The sequence below is a fragment of the Callospermophilus lateralis genome, chromosome 1 (assembly GCF_048772815.1).
Source record: "Callospermophilus lateralis isolate mCalLat2 chromosome 1, mCalLat2.hap1, whole genome shotgun sequence".
Classification (NCBI taxonomy): Eukaryota; Metazoa; Chordata; class Mammalia; order Rodentia; family Sciuridae; genus Callospermophilus; species Callospermophilus lateralis.
This window is the reverse complement of record NC_135305.1, coordinates 70,815,823-70,835,215: the sequence shown is the minus strand read 5'-3', so window position 1 is coordinate 70,835,215 and position 19,393 is coordinate 70,815,823. Positions and strand designations below refer to the sequence as shown.

The following is a 19,393-nucleotide window of genomic DNA, read 5'->3' as shown; positions in this document are numbered from 1 at the left end:
ATGTTTATCTATCAGACTTGTTCTTGGAATCCAAGGTGTGAGGCTCAGAGCAGAAGAGACAGATGCAGAGATGCCAAGTGTTCTACATTTGTAGTCACAAGCGAAGAGTAAGTGTTTTTAGCAAAAGCAGCCTCTAGGTTCTTGTTACAAGTTGATTATAAATGAGTAGATTTATGTATGGATTCTCCATTCATTACATTGATCTGTATGTCTGGTTTTTTTTTCCCCCAGTGGAATGCTGTTTTGATTACTAGAACTTTTTTAAAATTTTCTTTTAATTTTTTTTTTTCAGTTGTCAATAGACCTTTATTTTATTTATTTATATGCGGTGCTTAGAATTGCCTAGCCTCACACATGCTAGGCAAGCACTCTACTACTCAGCCACAACCCCAGCCCCAATTACTAGAACTTTGAGTATAACGATCTCATTTGTATGAAACCTGAAAAAGTCAAACTCTGGAAACAGGGTGGTTACCAAATGCTGGGGGCCAGAGGATAGGGGGTGTGTAGATGTTGGTCAAAGGATACAAAATTTTAGATAGGATGAATGAGTTTATATCTACTGTAGAATGCTGGCACTATAATTAATAAAAAATATATCATTATTATATTAAATGGCTAAGAGAATAGATTTTAAATTATTGTCACCATAAAATAAAAAAGAGTCTGTGAGATAATGGATATCGAATTATCCTGGTTTAGCCATTCCAAAGTGTACATCAAAACATCATGTTAAACATGATGAATGAATATAGTTTTTGTTGATTAAAAAAAATCTAAAAAACAAAACAAAGGGCATACTATTAAAGTTTAGTGTGAGTCTTCATTATGACTTGTATCAGCTAGTATTCATGACTGCTAATGCATCTTTCCCTTTCCAAGTTCGTGTACATAATTTAGCTTTGATATTATTACTTCCCTTCCCACAAACCTTTACTTATTTTACCTCATAGTTGTTGCAGATTTTTATGTCCGTTTTTTTAAATTGTGTTAGTATTACTTAAAAAGAATTTAGTACTAAACTGTCTTTGAGCAAGATTAGGATGCACGAAATACTCATAAATATTCGTCAAAATAGAACAGTCTTAAATCAATGAATATCACTTGTGATGGTTTAGTGAATATTTTTCTAGTCTGGAAAAAAAGTTAACACATTAGTTGTTACTGATTTGTGTATTATAGTTAGAAATATTACATTTGAGAAAATTTACTACAGTGTTGCGAAGTATGGACTTAGAAAATCCAATTTTCTGCATCTGAAGATTCCGTACCACTTACCACTGGTTTTGTTATCAGATGTGCTGTCTTCAGTGCCAGTCATATAAGATGTGTTTATTGTTAGTACTGCAGCACTCCGAACAAACTATGTGAGTTAGCTTTTGGAAATTCACTGACTATACCTGTGCGCTGAGAATTCTAGGTTCCCAGCTCCTGGAGTGTGAGAAGACAAATACCCATCTACATGCCACTGATAAATATACCGCTTCTGTTTACTTTTTAAGCGGTATGAGGAACAGTGTTATACTATGTGAGGATTAGGTGATGAAAGGTTATAAACCAACTTTTGGACTGAAAAAGCAGGATGAATCGATTATGCAATGAATTATAGTAAGCTTCATATCCTGCAGAAATCAAGTTCCAACATATGAAACTATATGACTTAGCTTCAATTTTCATTTCTATACTTTTCCAGTGCCCCCACTTATATATAATCTATATGTCATTTTCTCTAAGTAGAATAAATAGACTTGATACTTGCTGTATATGTCCTTCATTTTTCTATCGTTGCCTAGGTCTATAATGCTTTTTCATTGTTTATACAAACTTATTCTTATTAGCCTCAAAGCCTAGTACCAATGAGTAATAATCTCTTCCCGGTTCAACTCTACATAACTCTGACATTACTTAGCATCTTCTACTCTGTAATACAGTTACTTCTGTACCTCTCATGGTTTTTAGGCCATAAAATCTGTGATGGAAAGACCAAAACTATTTTTATCCTTTTATTCGATAGCATCAAGAATACATAAGCTTGCACATAGCGGATAAGAAGGTCTGATTGCATTAAGTCTCAGTTCTACCAATAGTTCTCAGATCTGCACTGTTTATAATAATTGGAAAGGAGTGGGATGGGGTGAGATGGGATGCATCCTCATGATTTTGGAGTGATGGGCCCTAGGTCATAAACTGGTAGTGGTTCTCAGCTAATTTTCTAACTTGGTATACGTGATTAATGACCCACACATGTGCAACTAATTCTCAAGGAAATAACCTAGACTTGTTTTTTCCTTTTTATAGACCTTTGCGTATGTATAATGTGGGCTTCCTAACTATAAATTCAATTTTTCTTTCTTTTATTGATACTGGGAAGATGCAGTTGAAAGGGTATTAGTACAATCTAATTCTCTCATTTACAATCAGGAAATCTTAACCAGAAGTACAAAGGACTTATCTAAAATTAGTCAATTAGAAGCAGAAATTGTATTAAAATGCAGGCCTTCTTATTCCTTGTCCACTAAACTTTTCACTAAACCATATTTTCTATGTTAACTGTTGCTAAAAACTCTGTGTCCCAGTTGGCCATTAGCATTATTTTCTTTTTAAAAGATATTTAATTGATTTTATTTTTTAAATACATGACAGTGGAATGTATTGCAATTCTTATTACACATATACAGCACAATTTTTCACATCTGTTTGTATATAAAGTATATTCACACCAATTCATGTCTTCATACATGTACTTTGGATAATGATGTCTATCACATTTCACATCATTGCTAACTCCTTGCCCCCTCCCTTCCCCTCCCACCCCTCTGCCCTATCTAGAGTTCATCTATTCCTTCCATGCTCCCCCTCCCTATCCCATTATGGGTCAGTCACCTTATATCAGAGAAAACATTTGGCATTTGTTTTTTTTGGGGGGGGGGATTGGCTAACTTCACTTAGCATTATTTTCTCCAACGCCATCCATTTACATCCATTATTTTCTACTATGAGTGGGCGCAGACTTACAAAGCTTTCAAAAGTTATTCATAAACTAGTTTGTAAGAAATTCTAATGGTGCTTTCCAACTCTCTCACCTTTTCCTTTCTCTTTCCCGCTCCATTTGAGGAAATTAGTTGTGCTTTAGCAAAGATAGCTTGATTTATATTATGTTACAGTTCAACAACAGTTTCTGCTAATAATTGCTTTATAATGGTAATTACGATTAGCTGTGTACAAGATATTTTCTTTTCTAATTGGCTATTACTGGTGAATAGCAAGTTGTTACACAACTGAAGGCTATGTTAAATAAATAACCACAATTACAATTCTGAGGTCTGTAATGGTAAATGAGCAAATGTAAGTATTTGGATAAAAACATTATTATTTTTTTTTCTTTTTTAAGGGCAGGGTCTCTGTCATTAATTTCAGGGAGGGGAAGGTTCATGTTTCAGTTAAGAAAAAACAGGAAATAAGGGCAGTGTTAGAGAAACCAGGAGATAGAATGTGAATTTCATTTTTTAAAAAATAAGCACATTTAAAATCCTTGGTATGCTAAGGTCCTCAGATAATTCTAATGGATAATTCTAATGGAAGATTCTAATGGATCTACTTCTTTCAAGTATGATAAGGAAACATGATTCTCTCCAATTAACTCCGGTAAGACAGGAATACCAAGCCTTGTCAACTACATTGAAATGTCCCCATTGATAAAGCAGAATTATTTTTCATTTGTGTCCCTTAGAGCACCTCACACAGAGTTGGTCCACAAGTACCAATCAATACTAAATGCCATCACAATATGACACTGTCCCTGAGGATGAAGTCAAAATGTATATGATAGTCCTTGGCTTTAAGGGGTTTGCAAATATAACCAGGGACTTGTCTTGATTCTAGCTCTAGTGTATTTTTTTCTGTCTTTTGAGATGGAGTCTTGGAATCTCAAAAGTCTCACTATGTTACTCATTAACTCTCAATTCTTCTGCCTCGGTCTCCCAAATACTTTTTATGTTCTTTGATTAGTCTATATCACTTTAAAATTATATCCAGACTTTGGTAGTAGTAGCAATAGGAGCAGCTGTGATAATAATCAGATCATATGATTTGCTCAAGGTAACAGAGCTTTTAATTAATAGTTCCTTTTGATTCCAGTTTGTCTCATTTCAAAGCCTGTACTTCTACCCACCATTGCCTCTTGTAATAGACCTTCATCAATAGCATTATTCATCCCTATTTTTCATCACATCAATTTTACACCACCTATTTTACACCACCTGTTATGGTTTGGATCTGAAATAACCCCCAAAGAATCATATGTTGAAGGCTTGGTCCCCACTTGAGCAATGTTCAGAGGTTAGACTTTTAGGAAATGATAAGGATAGAGCTCTCAAATTCTATCAGTGGATTTCCATTGATGAATTCATAATCTGAATGTACTATCGGGAGATAGACTACTGGAAGATGGTGGAAACTGTAAAAGTTGAACCTAGTTGAAGGGAAAGTTCTTTGGGGGCATGGACCTAGGGATTATATCTTGTTTCTGGCTCTTCTCTTTCTCCCTCTCTCTCTCTCTCTCTCTCTCTCTCTCTCTCTCTCTCTCTCTCTCTGGCTGCTATGGATGTCAGCACCTTTCTTTCCTCTTGAAAGCAATGAAGTTATCTGGCCATGGACTGAAACCTCTGAAACCATGAGCCAAAATAAACTTGTGTCCTTTAAGTTGATTTTTATCAGATACTTTGTCATATCAACAAAAAGCTGACTAACATATCACCTTACTCAACTGTCTAATGATACCAGCAGTATTTCCCTGATGATATTAAGGCTCAGAGAGGTTACATAATTTTTCTCAAGTTTACACTAATAATAGTAGAGGATAGGAAAGGTAGCAGAATACAACAGTTACTATTATGGTATTATGTAAAAATGTGGATGTGTAACTGATGTGATTCTGCAATCTTTGTAATGTTTTGAATAACCAATAAAAAAATAAAATTAAAAAAAATAAAAATAAATTGATTTAATAAATTAATTAAAGTAAAAAAAAAAAAAGATTTAGGCTCTAAAAACTCCCTCCTGCTGGGCCCCTCTTTCTTGTTCTTGCTCTCTCTTTCTTCTCTTTCACTCTCCCTCTCACTCTCTTCTCTCTCTCTCTCTCTCTCTCTGCTCTCCCCCCTTCTATTCCCTTTCCCCCTCTCTTTCTCTCTCTTTTTCTCCTCTTTTGCACTGCTGCAATAAAGATCCCTTGGTTGCTCCGACAAAAAAAAAAGTTTACACTAATACAAATAGAAAATCAGGGTTTGGGATTCAAGTCTTCTGACTCCTATTCCAGTTTTTCTTTGCATATGTTTTATTTAGTTAATATATTTATTATTTAAAATACACTACATGCAGAGAAAGCCTCACAGAATCCTACTTGGTATTACTTAAAATATTCTATTACTTTTCAATTGTTGATTCCCCCTTCTCCCATTAAATCCTACTTAGCTTTAGAAAACTTTTCTTGGTTTCTAGGGCTAAGAACAGCAATACAATCCCAGCTGACTCTCTCACAAATGAATGCTCTTGGTCACAATGAATATTAAGTTGAGATGTAAACAGAAACAGAAGACACATCAGTCATATCCATCACAACTTTTGAATACAGTTCCCCTGCTCATCTTTGGATCAAGTAGGTCAGTAGAACATACTTGTTTCAGCTAAAGGTGGAAAGTCTTAAAGTATTGTCAGTGAAATGCCAATTCAATCAGTCCGATGTATTTATCAATAAGTCATAGCAACATGAACCCTAATTCTGTGTCAAAGTTTTCAAGAAAAGTTAATAAGAGTACTTAAAGATTCAGCTGTTGGTGATGACAGTTAATGTACATTGCCTGATTCTACATACCATAATTTATGTTTAGAAGAAAGTATTATCTCTATTACATGAACCTGATAAACATCACCATCCAAGTTTTTTTCAAGATGAAAGTATATGCACATGTGCTGTGAAGGGCAATGCTATTTGATTGTATGAACAATAGGTCTGTGTCAACATAATGAGAAGTATATGTATATTCATTATCTGATAAAAGTACCCACACATGCTTCAAATCAAGTCTGTTCATGAAGTGCAAAAGGTATATCAAAATCATCATTTGTACCACCTCTGACATACATGCCAAAGATGTGCATATACTTATAACTGAAACAACAGTCACAATTTATTGAAGACCAAGCTACTATATCTACTATGTTCCTGAGTCATTTCAGCACACAGATATGATATTACTCTTATTATAGAAGAGAAATTAAGGTTCAGATGTTAGCTGACTTGTGACTGGTAAGTAACTAGGATTTCATCACAGATTGGCCTTTGAATTTTTTCACTGTATCATACTGCCTTGTGATAGTAACATTAGCTTTAAAACACATTTATGTTCAAGAAAGTCTATTTTAGACTTCATTGAATGGAAGTTAGTTACTATTACAAATCATTATACTAGTGCATAGGACAAATGTTCTCTCAGTATGTGATCTTGTACAAGTCACTCTTTGAATCAGTTTTCTCATTTATAAATAAAAGGGGATACTAATACCTTAGGGGTGGAAGCATTTGAAACAGTACCTGGTACAGTTAGTACTTAACTAGATGTTAGTGATCATCATCAACATCATTATTATAAGATCCCTTTTTATAATGGCTCCTTTCTTAGTATCCTATACAAGATGGATCCTGTGCATTTATTATAGGAAAGTCAAAGAATGTTTTGTATTAAGTTCCCTTTCAAATTTATACCAAACAAGACTTAGAAGACTAGGTTTCTGCATTTCTCTTTCTTCTGTTACATTCTTTGGTTTATTAATTGCAAGGCCATCCCAGTATACAAGGTTACCCTCTTGAAGACTCATTGAATGTGTGGGAGTGGGAAGGTGGCAGCACTATGTAGGGGTGAGGAATGATACAGAAGATAATATAAAGGGCTTTCAGAACACATAGTTGGAATACCAGTACACAGCACTAAAAGATCCTCTGACAGCCCCCAAATTCCAAGAGAGCATTGGCAGCATACGCAGTTATCACCAGCACATTCCTAAGTTTCCCCTGGGTTACACAATTTAGATTGTTCCTTGAGTGAATAGAGCATCAGAGAGCAGGCAGTTTTATAGTTTAATTGGGCATATCTTTATGAAGAAAGCAACAAATGTTTAATGAGGTCCAGCTTTATTATAGCAAATATGCTGGACTTTACTAAATACATAACTCAATAAAATAATCACAGTAATTCTGCAAGGTAGAACATATAGTACACAATATATACTATATATTTTCATTAATGTGATAGCATATACAATAAGCCTATGTTAAGCAGCTATTAAATATCAGAATTGAAATTTATATGTTTTCCAAAATAGGGTCTAGTCTGGTTTCCATTGTCATGCCAAATATATGAGAATGGACAATGCTGATAAATGGAAATAGGATGAGAGCCTGTAGAAACTGGGTAGCAGCTATACAGATGATGGAAGACAGATTTCAAGGTTTCATGTGGTGAGTCATTTGTTTATGGGTTGCAGGTTATAAAGTCCAGACCTAAAGCATCCTTTAAAAATGCAATCATTATATAAACAACACTAAAACTTTACTTTTAAAAAACAATGAAGAATTATACGCAAATGCTAACTATGATTAGTTATGACAGAAAATCATTTTCCTGATATACTTTGTACTTCTAATTGGTATGCATGTTTCACAAGCATAAAATATCTACTAGTTTTTATTTTAATTCCTCCACTTAAAACAGCTGCCATTCTAAATACTTTAAATAAATTTCAAACAGATTATAAACATTAAGCTGTTATGGAATGTTTATTACATGAACCTATGATAAACACTGGATAAATAAAGGTAGAATAAGACAACTCTTGTCTTCAAGAAGTTCACAGTCCAGTGCAATAGAAAAAGTTGTCAACAAATAACTACTTTGATATGGTAAATAGATAATAGACATATGGGAAAGGAAGCAGGTGACTGAAGGTGAGGCTAGAAAAGTAGATGAAATGTCACACGGAGAATATGGGGATAAATAAAAAGGGGATAATAATACTATGGAGTTAGTTATAAATGTTGCTGAGTTAATGAAGATTTCAAGACTCATGAATATACTTGTTTTAGAATACAGATTAAGGGAGATAAAATTAAGACTTAGATCAAGGGGAAGGTTTTTCAACTGTCCAGACTAGAATACTGTTCTGATCAAACATTTATTAAACATTGACAATGTGCCAAGAACAGGATTGGGCAAACCAAAACAAGGTTGGTTCTCAAAAGCATAATCCTAGAGGTGGGGGGACACAGGTTAAGTTAGCTGTGATGGTAAGGGTGAGAAACAAAATAGTGCTTGTAGAAATGAAGCAAAGGGACAGATTCAAAATATAGTTAAGTACAGAAAATTGACTTGTTAACTAACAGAATTCAGAATCTGAGGGCAAGACAGAAATCAAAGATGTTTTTAGCTCAGATTTGACTCTAAGTGCTACACTCCCCCACTTCTTCCAGAGGCATCACAAATGAGATATTAAAGCCTCCAAAAGACAAACAATATAAATCCAAATATTACCATAACTATCATTTATCGGGCATATATTTGGAGAGAGAAAAGATTTTTGTCAGAATATTGCAAATAGAGGTACTAGTTAACAATTTCAGAAGAAATCATCCCAGTCATAAAATACTCCTAAAACTATTGTCAATACTAAACCATAGATGCATTCTTATTGACTTCTTACTAGAAACAGCAAAAGAACAAATATCAGCAAAGTACGTCCAAGTGTGAGAGATGTTTTACCTATTTATTATTATTATTTTTTTGTTTTGTGGTGCTAGGGATTGAACCCAGGGCCTTGTACATGCTAGGCAAGTCCCCAGCTAAGTTCCCAGCATCAATTTATTATCTGAAAATTTGGGGAACAATATGAAATCCGAATTCTGTTCAAATGCATGGAAAGCATTGTTGTAAAAGACTTGGTCTGAGATCCAATCAATTTAGGGCCCTTCCTGGAGAAAGAAGGAGCTGTAGGAAGCCAGGCAACAAAATGGTCTCAGTGAAGTTACCAGCTGTATCTGTCTACACATCACTCTGCGACTCATTCTAGAAGAATTTTGTAGAACTGCAAGGATTTCTATTAAAAAGTTCTTAGGTCCCTCTATCCCAGGATATCAAACATAAAGATTGAGATTTTAATTAGAGCTATAGGGAAACCTCTTAAAGGTGGCAGTTTTCAAGAAATTAAAAAGATATACGATTTTACAGAGAAAGATATATTTGATAACCTAAGTGGCTAACTAACCAAAATAATAAATATACTTCTAATATAATTATTTCACTTAAAATTTGAATCACACTTTGCTGGCTTTGAAAAGAATTTTGATAAAGTCACAGAATGACACATACATTATCAAGGGGAAAGCTTAATAAAAACTTTACCTTATAAGAATGACATAGAAACCAACCAATAAGCTCTCCTATTGACTGCTACAAGTCAATGAGAAGACTGGGCAGTTCTGAACCAGGGTAAGGAATTCTTTTATGTTACCAACACTGCAAATTCATTGCTATTCAATATTTCCGATGAGAACGAGGTGAAACCTAAAATTAAGCTTTCTATTTAGTTACTTAATTCAATCCAATAATCATTTAAATATCAGCCATAGATTAATGATTTCCTCACAGTTAGTGAGGATTTGTATATTACTGGCGAGAATATTATGCTGAATAACTTTTAAGAGGGAAATCTGGCATCTATCAAAATTTTAAACATTCAAAAGTAACCTTGTATTCAACAATTCCTGACAAAATAAATAGCCACTAGACAAGGGTCTATGTATATAAAGATATTCACTGCAACAATATTGAAAAAGTAAAGCCACCTCTATGTTTGTTAATATGGGAATGGTTAAAGTATAAAACATCCATATTATGGAATCTGAGAGTAGTTCTTAAAAAAAACAGAAACAACAAATATACTGATATGGAAGAGTTTTATGATAGATAACAAGAGACAGAAGAAAGTTGCAGATCTTTGAATTTACTAAAATTATTCCTTTCTATTAAAAAAATTGAAACCCTATATATGTCATACAAGAAAATGTCAAAAAAACCTATGCATCAAACTTTGCTAATAACTTTGGTAATGAGACTGTATGGTGGAAGAACTTTTCTTCACACACCTCTGAATGAACTGAAATGTTTAAAATGAAACATATTTTTATAAAAATTATATACATCTATAAATACTTTTTTGGTACCAGGGATTTAACCCAGGGGCACTTAACCACTGAGTCATATCTCCAGTCCTTTTTATTTTTTATTTTGAGACAGGGTTTAGCTAAGTTGCTGGTGTTCAACTTGCCATCCTTGTGCCTCAGCCTCTCTAGCTGCTGGGATTACAGACGTAAACCCTTGGGCCTGGCAACATTCATAATTTTAAGATAATTAATGATTTTTGAGAATTGTATGATTTTGGAAGGCATATCCATGAGCTGAATTCAGAGATTTAATTGGATTAAAGATTCTATCTTTACTTCTTAAACTGGCAGCCTTCTGGAACTTTGAAGAATATGGAAATCCTAATAGTCTGTTAGTATTAGATAAGTGCTGAACATATGGTCAACCAATGAAAAAGGAGTGGGGTAACTTTATATTTAACTCACAAGCCTATCAATTGATAGAGTACTGAAATTAGAATTCCACCGATGGGAGATGGGAAGAATCTTTACTTAAATCTCTGTGCTGTTGAGATAAAAACTTTATACTAAATGTTAATTTTGCTGTGAAGGTAAAAAAACAAAGAAGGCAGAAAACCTCAAAAAGACTGAGAACCAAATTTAAGTCCCAAATCATATCCATTAGAGAAAGACAATCTGTTACATTAAGTTATACACCAAGGCAAAAAGAGGGGGTGGAACAGGGAAAGACTTAAAAGGAGTCCCATACATCATCTACCTGCAGCTTTCAGAGTTTGATTTATGGTCACTACCAGTAGGTCAGAGGTCAACATAGCAGTGGAGTGGAGACCAAGAAGCTGTGACGGTTTTCATTAACCCTCTTTAAGTGTTCTCTGAAGTCACAGGTGCAAATCTTCCACGTCCCAAGATGATTTCCTAGGCTCCACATTCAATACGGGAGAATGCACAGAGCAGTCAACAGACTACTAACATGGTCCAGTTGGCATCCAGTTGGCAACTAACATGTAGTGGAGAGCAGTGACCAGTCAGCAACTGGAAACCCTTCCCAAACCAAATAAAACACAACTCCGAGGAGGCCGAATCCAACAGTACTCGCGAGGAAAAGGAGCTGCTAATCCCAGAATTATAATCACACACGCGCGAATCGGAGCTGGTCCACACCCACCCACTGGAAAGTGCAAAGCTGGGAGCTCCAAACCGGAAGACAAATGCCCACGGCGCTTCCCAAATTGCGAGGAATGTCATTTCATCTCGTTTTCTACGCCCTCCCGGGATCGATCGGCCAAATAGCCGTCTTCGACCCCGCCCCTCATCCCAATAGGTTCTGCCTGGGGTCTCCTCGCGCCCCGGTGGTCTCAGAGCTGAAGGGCTCCCCGGGTCCTATTGGCAGTAAGCTGCAGTCGGGGGATGAAGAGAGGAAAACAAATCACCTGCCCCTGAGGGCACCATACTCACCTTCACAGTCTACACCTGCGATTCCACTGCAGCTCTCACGATCTTGTTCCTTCAGTCCGGCCACAGCCCCCTGGGTCTTGGGGGCAGCCATTTCTCAGCTTAGTAAAAAAGGGAGGGCCACCGGGCGGAGCCGGACAGGGGCGGGCCGGTACCAATAGAAATGTGACTTGAGGTGAACGCCTCCTCCACGCGCCGTTTCCTCCACGCCTACGCCGCGCTGTCACGGCCTGGGCCAATAGGATGTGGCGAGCGGACTCTAATCCCCTCCCCTTACCGCTACTACCACGCCCCCATCCGTGATGGAGAGACAGAGAACTACAATTCCCGGCGTGCTGTGGGGGCCCTGGGAAGAGAGGGCTGGAAGAGGCACTGACGGGCGGGGGTGCGCCCGAGAGTGCCCCGGCGTGTTCGCTTAGTTCAGTGAATCAGAACAATGACTGCGCCGACGGGTCCCCGGGAGCGCGTCGGGAGACTGTGAGCAGCTGCTGCCGGGAGAGCGGCGGGCGGCGCAGCCTCGGTGGCGCGGTGTCAACGCCAGGCTTGAGAGCTGCTAGCACAGACCCTGCCCAGCGCCCGCAGCCCGCGCGGGGCTGCCGGGCTCCTGCGCTTGCAGCCGCTACTCGCGAGCTGTGCATTGTTGTGAGCTGGTTGAGGGGCGCGGGGATTACAAAGCCTGGAAACCCCGGACCCCTGTAGCCATGTGGATACCCACGGAGCACGAGAAATACGGCGTGGGTGAGTCTCCGCCGGGCGAACTTTTATTTGGCTTTGGCCGGAGCTCGTGCGCATTTCTCGTCCTTGCCCTCGCGCCCCTCCAGCTCCGCCGGGCTGGAAATGCCTAATCCTGGCATCGCGCAGTGGGTTTGGGGCTTTGCGGAGGGAGCTCCGGGCGGAGTGGGTACGCGCCGGGGTTTCTCTTCCCCCCGCTTGGTTGGCGTGCCCTGAACCGGACCCGGAGCGCCGGGACGGCTGGGGAAGCGCGCGGCCCGCCCGGGGCTCTGCCTGCAGAGTTTGGAGTGGCGACGGGGCGCGTTGTGTGTCAAGTTGGAAGAGGAGGCCAACAGGGTTCTTCTCCTTCCGTACCCTTCTTGCCCAAAGCGGCAGAGCCACGGCAGTCGGCCGCTACGATTTCCCAGGGCGGTGAGGGAGACCACAATCCCGGGGCGAGAACGTCCCTAAACAGTAGGGAAGCGCAGAAATCCCTCAGGATGGGGTTAGCATTCCCGAAGTGCGGAATGTGGCATAGTCCTCTAAAGACCCGCTCTGACAGACCGAGCCCGGTCCGAGCCTCCTTCATTCCCCCCGGTGTTTGGGGTGTGTGTTTGGGGTCGGGGGATTGGCAAATTTCAACATCTGTGCCTCTCTCGGCTGTTTGGTTTTTGGAGGGGAACCGATATTTCGGCAGTGTTTTCACTTCTGACCACCTTCTCCACTCAGGGCAAGCGCAGCGGGGGTGGCCGTGGAGGATGGCTGTAGAGTGATAATGGGGAGGAGGGTCAGAACGCCTGGATCTTCGAGGCAGGGAGACAGGTTTTAGGAAGGGACTATGCTGACACTGGTGTTCAGAGAAAAAGGAACAGGGTAGTGCTCGCTTTTCTGTGCAAAGGTGAACAACAAAGGACATTAATGTTGACTGATGAATACAGGAGTCTCCCTTCCTTTCCCTCCTCCCTTTTCAGGCGGATTACAGTTCCCGTTTTTGTTGTTTGATATCAGCTGGGTCGCCCCTTGACAGTTACTCCTTTTAGGGTTGAGACTATTAAGCCAGACTCCCTGGCAAGCCTGAAGCAGCCAAATGCAATTATAATCTCCCAGAAGGTCTAACGCACAGAGAGAACATTATGGATTTTACTAACAATCTTTTATTTCCTATAGTGCCCCGTTCTGCCCACTGGCGTACTTATTTTTATTTGGGACAGTGATTTAGATATGTGTGATATCTGATTATGTTTGAAATTCATGTTCCTGCAATTAAAAAAAAAAATCTAGAAAGCCTTTGCAGGAAGTCATAGTTACCAGGGATTCCGGCATCACCCCTCCCCCAGCCCAGTTTCACCTGGGGATAGGTCTTTGAAGTTCACTGAAAGGACTGTTTAAGCATCCCCATATTTTACATTGGGTTTCTTTCTGAACTGTGACCAGTTAGCAAGACAATAGTTTGTCCTGGACCCACCTTTGAGAAAGGCTTCCAGCTTTCCCTCTCTTCAAAGTGTAAAGGGAGCCTTTGCCAAGCTCTCTGCTGGGAAGAAGTAGATGTTGGTGGTTGTTTTCCTTCTCCTTACTCTCCTTTTTCGGGGGGGGGGGGGCGGTGTTAACCCTTGCTAGGGAGAAGACATTGCCTTGGGTGAACTGGTGATGAACCAGAGGATATCACCTCATAATGGACCTTAACACAGTGCAGGAAGCACAGACCCATCCAGGCAATACTATCCTGCTTGGAGCTGATCCCAGATGTTGCTTTCTTCCAAGTGTTAAATTATACAGATTATGAGCAGGATTTATTTTCTTGATTTCTTTATGTGCCAGGTCACAGCTGGGCTGCTGGTATCGATTAGTTCATCTCTTGCCTTTCTTTACATGCTGTGGGCAGAGGCTTAAAAACCACTCTGGGATTTCTTGGAATTGCATACCGGATATTATCAGTCAACTGTTTTGGGCTGCGACAGACTACTCGGTTTTGGTTGTGATTTGGTTTCAGAGTAGGGGAGGTAGAAGGGCGTGAGCATACATATTTGGGAAAAGGAGGTTGAGTGAGGATTGAGTGAGATAAGGGGCAAGAGCAAAGAGGGTTCTTCTACCCAAAATTATTGCTATCGTTCTCCTTTATGCAGTATCACATGTACAGGAATGTTAATCATCTTTTAATATTACATTTTGAGCATTTGGCTTGTGGAATGCTGAGCTGTTTTTTAGAATCCATCTGTTAGGTGTGTGTGTGTGTGTGTGTGGTGAAAATTTTGCTAGGATACTTATGATGTGTGGACTTTATTTCTCACCATGGAGAGCACTATTTGTAGCTGCTTATACTGCAAGTTATTTTTTTTTAAACCTTGATTGGTGTGTGCATTTCTCTCATTTAGTTCTTATAAATAGTAAAGATATTTTATGGGCTCAGATGTTTGGCTGATACCAGGTATAGTAGTAATTTAGTTTCTTCATTCTTTGAAATAAGTCAATCTTAGTAACTTAGAATAGCTGAAATAAATCTATGCAAACTGTTTTTGCAATGATACTTATGTACCGTCTTCTATGTATGGGATACTTATGTCTATAATTTTTGATTAAATTTCAAGTAATCTACTAAAAATATAAATAAAATTAATTTTATAAGCATAGTAAGATTTATCAGATATTCTTTTTCAAATTTGATACATGGTTACTATTTCCTCCATGTAAATAATGAGTGATCTTCAAATAGTGTATGGTCAGTCATATTCCTGAGTGTTATGATTCTAGGGCAAGACATAGTGATAAAACTATAGTTCTGAAAGACAAGGAATGTTCTCTTTTTAAAAACTTATTAGCAAGGGTTGGAGATGTAGTTTACTGGTAGAGCACTTTCCCTAGCATTTGTGAGGTCTTATGTTCATCTCCAGCTCGGGGGGGGGGGGGGAGCAAATTAGTAAGCACAATGGTAGGCATGTTTTATTGGGTAACTCTAATTAGTTTCTGTTCCTGTCTAGATTCTGTTGTCAGCTATGTGACCTTAGATAAGTTGCTTCATCTTTCTGAGTCCTAACCCTTAGGTCAGTTCTACCTAAGGTCCTTCCCAGTTCCAATTCTGTGGATTACTTCCAACCAAATGTGTCCTTTGGTTAGAAAAACATGTCCATTGTGTAGAGATTGTTATGAGTGAGAAACTTTTGTTGTGACATGTGCCACATGGTTTTAAACTAAGATCAGAGGTAAGTGAATGCTACCTGGCAAGCTACCAGAACCAAGGTGATTGTTGTTCACTTTCTTAATCTGTTCAATTCTCTCTCTCCAGTAGGAGTTCCATGGGCAGTGACTAAAGCATTTTTGATCTCCCACTCAAAAATTTCCTCACGATCACTATCTGCCTCTTGCATGTCCTCATCTGTCAAGCTCCTACCTCCCTTAATGGGGTGAGGATTCTGCCCAGAGAAGGTTAAAACCATTGCAGATATGTTTGTGCTCATTTGTCCAATAGGCATTTTTTTGCACAGTGTTTGCAGGTGAGCCAGTGAGTCTTCCTGAGCTGCAGCCCACACCCTCTCACACCTAGCCAGATGTTTTACATATGTGAGCCTGGTTAAGCTTGGCAAGAGAATGTAGGTTGCAAAACAAAATCAGCAATGAATCCATGAGCCTTACAGGAAACAAAATTAAGAGCAAGCTAATCTGACAGTCATGAGAGTCTTTTTAAACATAAAGTATTAGAGTCCTAATGTCACTGAGTCCTTACAAATATTCTTGTCCTGTATTTCTCTGGAAGCATATGTGTGTGTGTGTGTGTGTGTGTGTGTGTGTGTGTGTGTGTGTGTTTAAACTTATCTGAGTAGGAATCATATTCCTTTTTAAAATCCCTTCTGTTTTAGGAAAAGGAGGTAGGTACCTCCTCTTTTCTATTCAGGATCTTCAGAATCTTCCTTCAGAAGGTTGCTTTAATGGTAGCTCCTATGGGGAGAGTCGGATGGGCTTACACCTTCAGTCTTACTTAGACTTTTAAGTTTTTCAGCTAAGGATTCCTGTTTGTGGTACCATGTTGTAGTTAGATTATACGGGATCTAAATAGTGGTGTGCTGCTTGGGATTGTTTGTGACATTTAGAGCCTGACACAGGATTCTGAACTTCCAGTGGAAAGAGAAGAGGAATGATTTATACCTCCAAGTAAAGTACCACTGAAGGGCTGTGCAGATCGGATGGCAGCTGATGTTCTTGGTCCACCCTCCTGTGGGAATAGCCTATAAAAATGTTTCCCTCTTTCGGTCATTCTCCTAAGTGATGATTCTTTCACAAGGTCACCATGGTAACATATAGTTGATGCCCTTTCTCTCTGGTCTTTTTTTTTTTTCCTTCAGAATCTGTTATGGTAGGTGCCACAAAAGAGATTATAAAATTTCAACAAGTTTAGGTTTTTCTGTCTTTAGCTGTTCTCATTACTAAGAGGATATAACACTTTTAGAATTATTTTTGATATAGTGTAAGTTTCTAGCATAGTGACCTTTATGCTATGAGTACATGTGTCAGAGAAACATTAACTCTAAGGAAATTCAACCAAAATGCTGATAAATATAATATTAATGTGTTTTATGGTTGAAAAAGTGTGAACAATTTTTTTTTCGAGTCTGCCCTCTGAAACAGAAGGACAACTTCCTTGTATGAGATGGGGAAACAATTTCAGAGAGTTCATTCTAGATCAGCAGTTTTTAATCTTGTTTGACTATCATCTCTAAAAGGAATACATTTAATTTCCTGACCCAGCTTATATATAAACACCATCTAATACCACCCCACACATACAACCAAAACCATATTTGTTCATACCCTGTGTGATCTATTATTTTTCATTCAGAAAAGATGTTGATCATTAACTGACTCAGTGACATTAATGGGTCCTGACCCGTTGTTTGAAAACTCTGCTCTGAATGCTACATGTGTCAAACTGTAAGGTTTGAAGTCAGACTCCTTAGATTTTTGTTAAGTTCCTTTCATGTTGTTGGCACAGTGTTGATGGGTAGTTTTTTTTTTTTTCCTCCTGTTTTTAACAGTCACTTATTTGTATTTATTTTGACTTAGAATTTACTTATACTTTTTTCTTCAATGAAGTTCTTTTTTATATAATATTTCTCATTAAAGGTGGAATGAATATTCAAAGCCATTACATATATTGTATAAGTTGTCTCTCTAAGTTCATGTGTGTTTTGCTACTAAGTTCTTTTTGCCCACCATTGCAATCAACTGCATAGTGACCATTTTGGTCTGTTCTTTACTATTGCATTTGATAATTCTCTTGGATGACTGTAACAGAAGAATTCATGTAAAATATCTTTGGAGTCATATAGCCAATTATAGGACCACTACCCATCATTCTTTGTGCCTTTTATTTTGCTGATCATTTTTAGACCAACAAGGTGGCTAGTACTACTTCTTTTTTTTTTTTTTTTTTTTTTAAACTGAACTGGTAAGTATATTTGGCCAGAGGATGGTAGGACAAAAGAATAAAGCAGTACAGTTCTCCAAGCCTATTTCCATTTAAGCAATTTAAACTTAAGAAACAACTGTTGTCCTCTCTGGCATTAAAAAAAAATGTGTGCTAAGATATCACTGGATATACTAATTAAATAAAAATCACACAAAAAAAGTTTCAATACCTTTTGGTGTCTTGGTTGCAATAAAACTAATATGCAGTACACTGCTGATTGTATTGGAAACAAATATGATCCTTTTTGCAAACTGTAATTTTTATATTTAAATAACAAAAATACATAAAATATGTTTATATGTAATATACAAAATAGCATTTATGGAGCACTTACCGCATGCCAGGCACAGTTCTAAGAGCTTGTCTTGTGCTGTCATTTAGTCATCATGACACACCATGAGGTAGATTAAATTACCACTCATATTTCACAGGAAACTGAATCATGGAAGGGTTAAGCAACCTATCTAAGGTCACATAGAAAATAATTGGAATTCATCAAGTCTTTTCAGACCCCACTCTCTTAGCTACTATGTTGCATTGCCTGATACAATAGCTATTATAGAAGTTTTAACTGCTAATCCCCGTCCTCCGTGTTTACATGGAAAAAAAAATGGGAGCAAAACACTACACACAAAGTTGTCCCTTGCCATGTTTTCTGTAAAACAACATAAAGGACCATACAGTGGTTTAATGGATTTAGGTTATGACCAGGTTGTCAGAGTATTATACAATAGGATATTTTATAAATAAAACTATTTCTGTAGTATATTCCAGGTTCCTAGTGTTAAGTGACAAAAAAAAAAAAAAATCAAAATACAGACAGACTAGGATTGAAACCATAGAAAATACGTATCATATAGATAGCATTTGGTCAATGAACAAATGAGAATAATTCTTGCATTATAACATTATCAGTAAGTTCTCATTTAAAATATGTGGAAATACTGGAAATCTGAGTAGTATTCAACTGTAAACATACATATTAATTCTTATGAAGAAGAGGGATGGCATAAAAATGAGTAACGAGTTATTACAATCAGAGGTAAGAAATGTTAAATTCTTGAACCAGGTTAGCAGTCCTTGATATGGTGAAATACGGATGGATTTGAGAGAGGGATTTAAGAAATGAAAACAATAGGGCTTGGTTCTTGGTTATGAGGAATTGGAGAAAAGTTTAGGATGATATTCTCATTGGCTCAGAAACTATCACAAAAAATATCATAGATTGCGTAATTTACAGTAATATTTTTTTTCTTTTTCTTTTCAGTACTGGGGATTGAACCCGGGGCTTTGCACATGGTAGGCAAGTGCTCTACTGCTGAAAAACATTCCCAGCCTTTAGACTGAGTAATTTAAACAACAGAAATTTATTTTTTCACAGTGCCAGAAGCCCAGAAAGTCCAAGATCAAGATGCAGGTTGACTTACTTCCTGCTTTGCTGATGGACACCTTCTTGTATTCCCGTGTGAGGGAAGGGGTTAGGCAGGAGGGGAAGCGAACTCTTTCCTGCCTCTTTTTTTTTTTTTTGCGGGGTGTGGGGGCGGGCAGCAGTACCAGGGATT

General features: G+C 38.1%; 2 protein-coding genes across 3 annotated transcripts in view; one reads left to right on the top strand and one right to left on the bottom strand.

Moving 5' to 3' along the window:
• Znf277 (zinc finger protein 277) overlaps window positions 1–11,774 on the bottom strand; it is a 127,524-nt gene extending 115,750 nt beyond the window's left edge. Inside the window, exon 1 of one of the 2 annotated variants that reach the window (XM_076835172.1) lies at window positions 11,666–11,774. In XM_076835172.1, coding sequence (XP_076691287.1) covers window positions 11,666–11,756 — 91 coding nt within the window. In that variant the 5' untranslated portion in view covers window positions 11,757–11,774. The remainder of the gene's footprint in view (window positions 1–11,665) is intronic. The other variant, XM_076835174.1, reaches the window with a different exon arrangement.
• A 279-nt stretch (window positions 11,775–12,053) lies between these two features.
• Dock4 (dedicator of cytokinesis 4) overlaps window positions 12,054–19,393 on the top strand; it is a 445,040-nt gene continuing 437,700 nt past the window's right edge. The window contains exon 1 of the mRNA XM_076835166.2: window positions 12,054–12,400. Coding sequence (XP_076691281.1) covers window positions 12,364–12,400 — 37 coding nt within the window. The 5' untranslated portion in view covers window positions 12,054–12,363. The remainder of the gene's footprint in view (window positions 12,401–19,393) is intronic.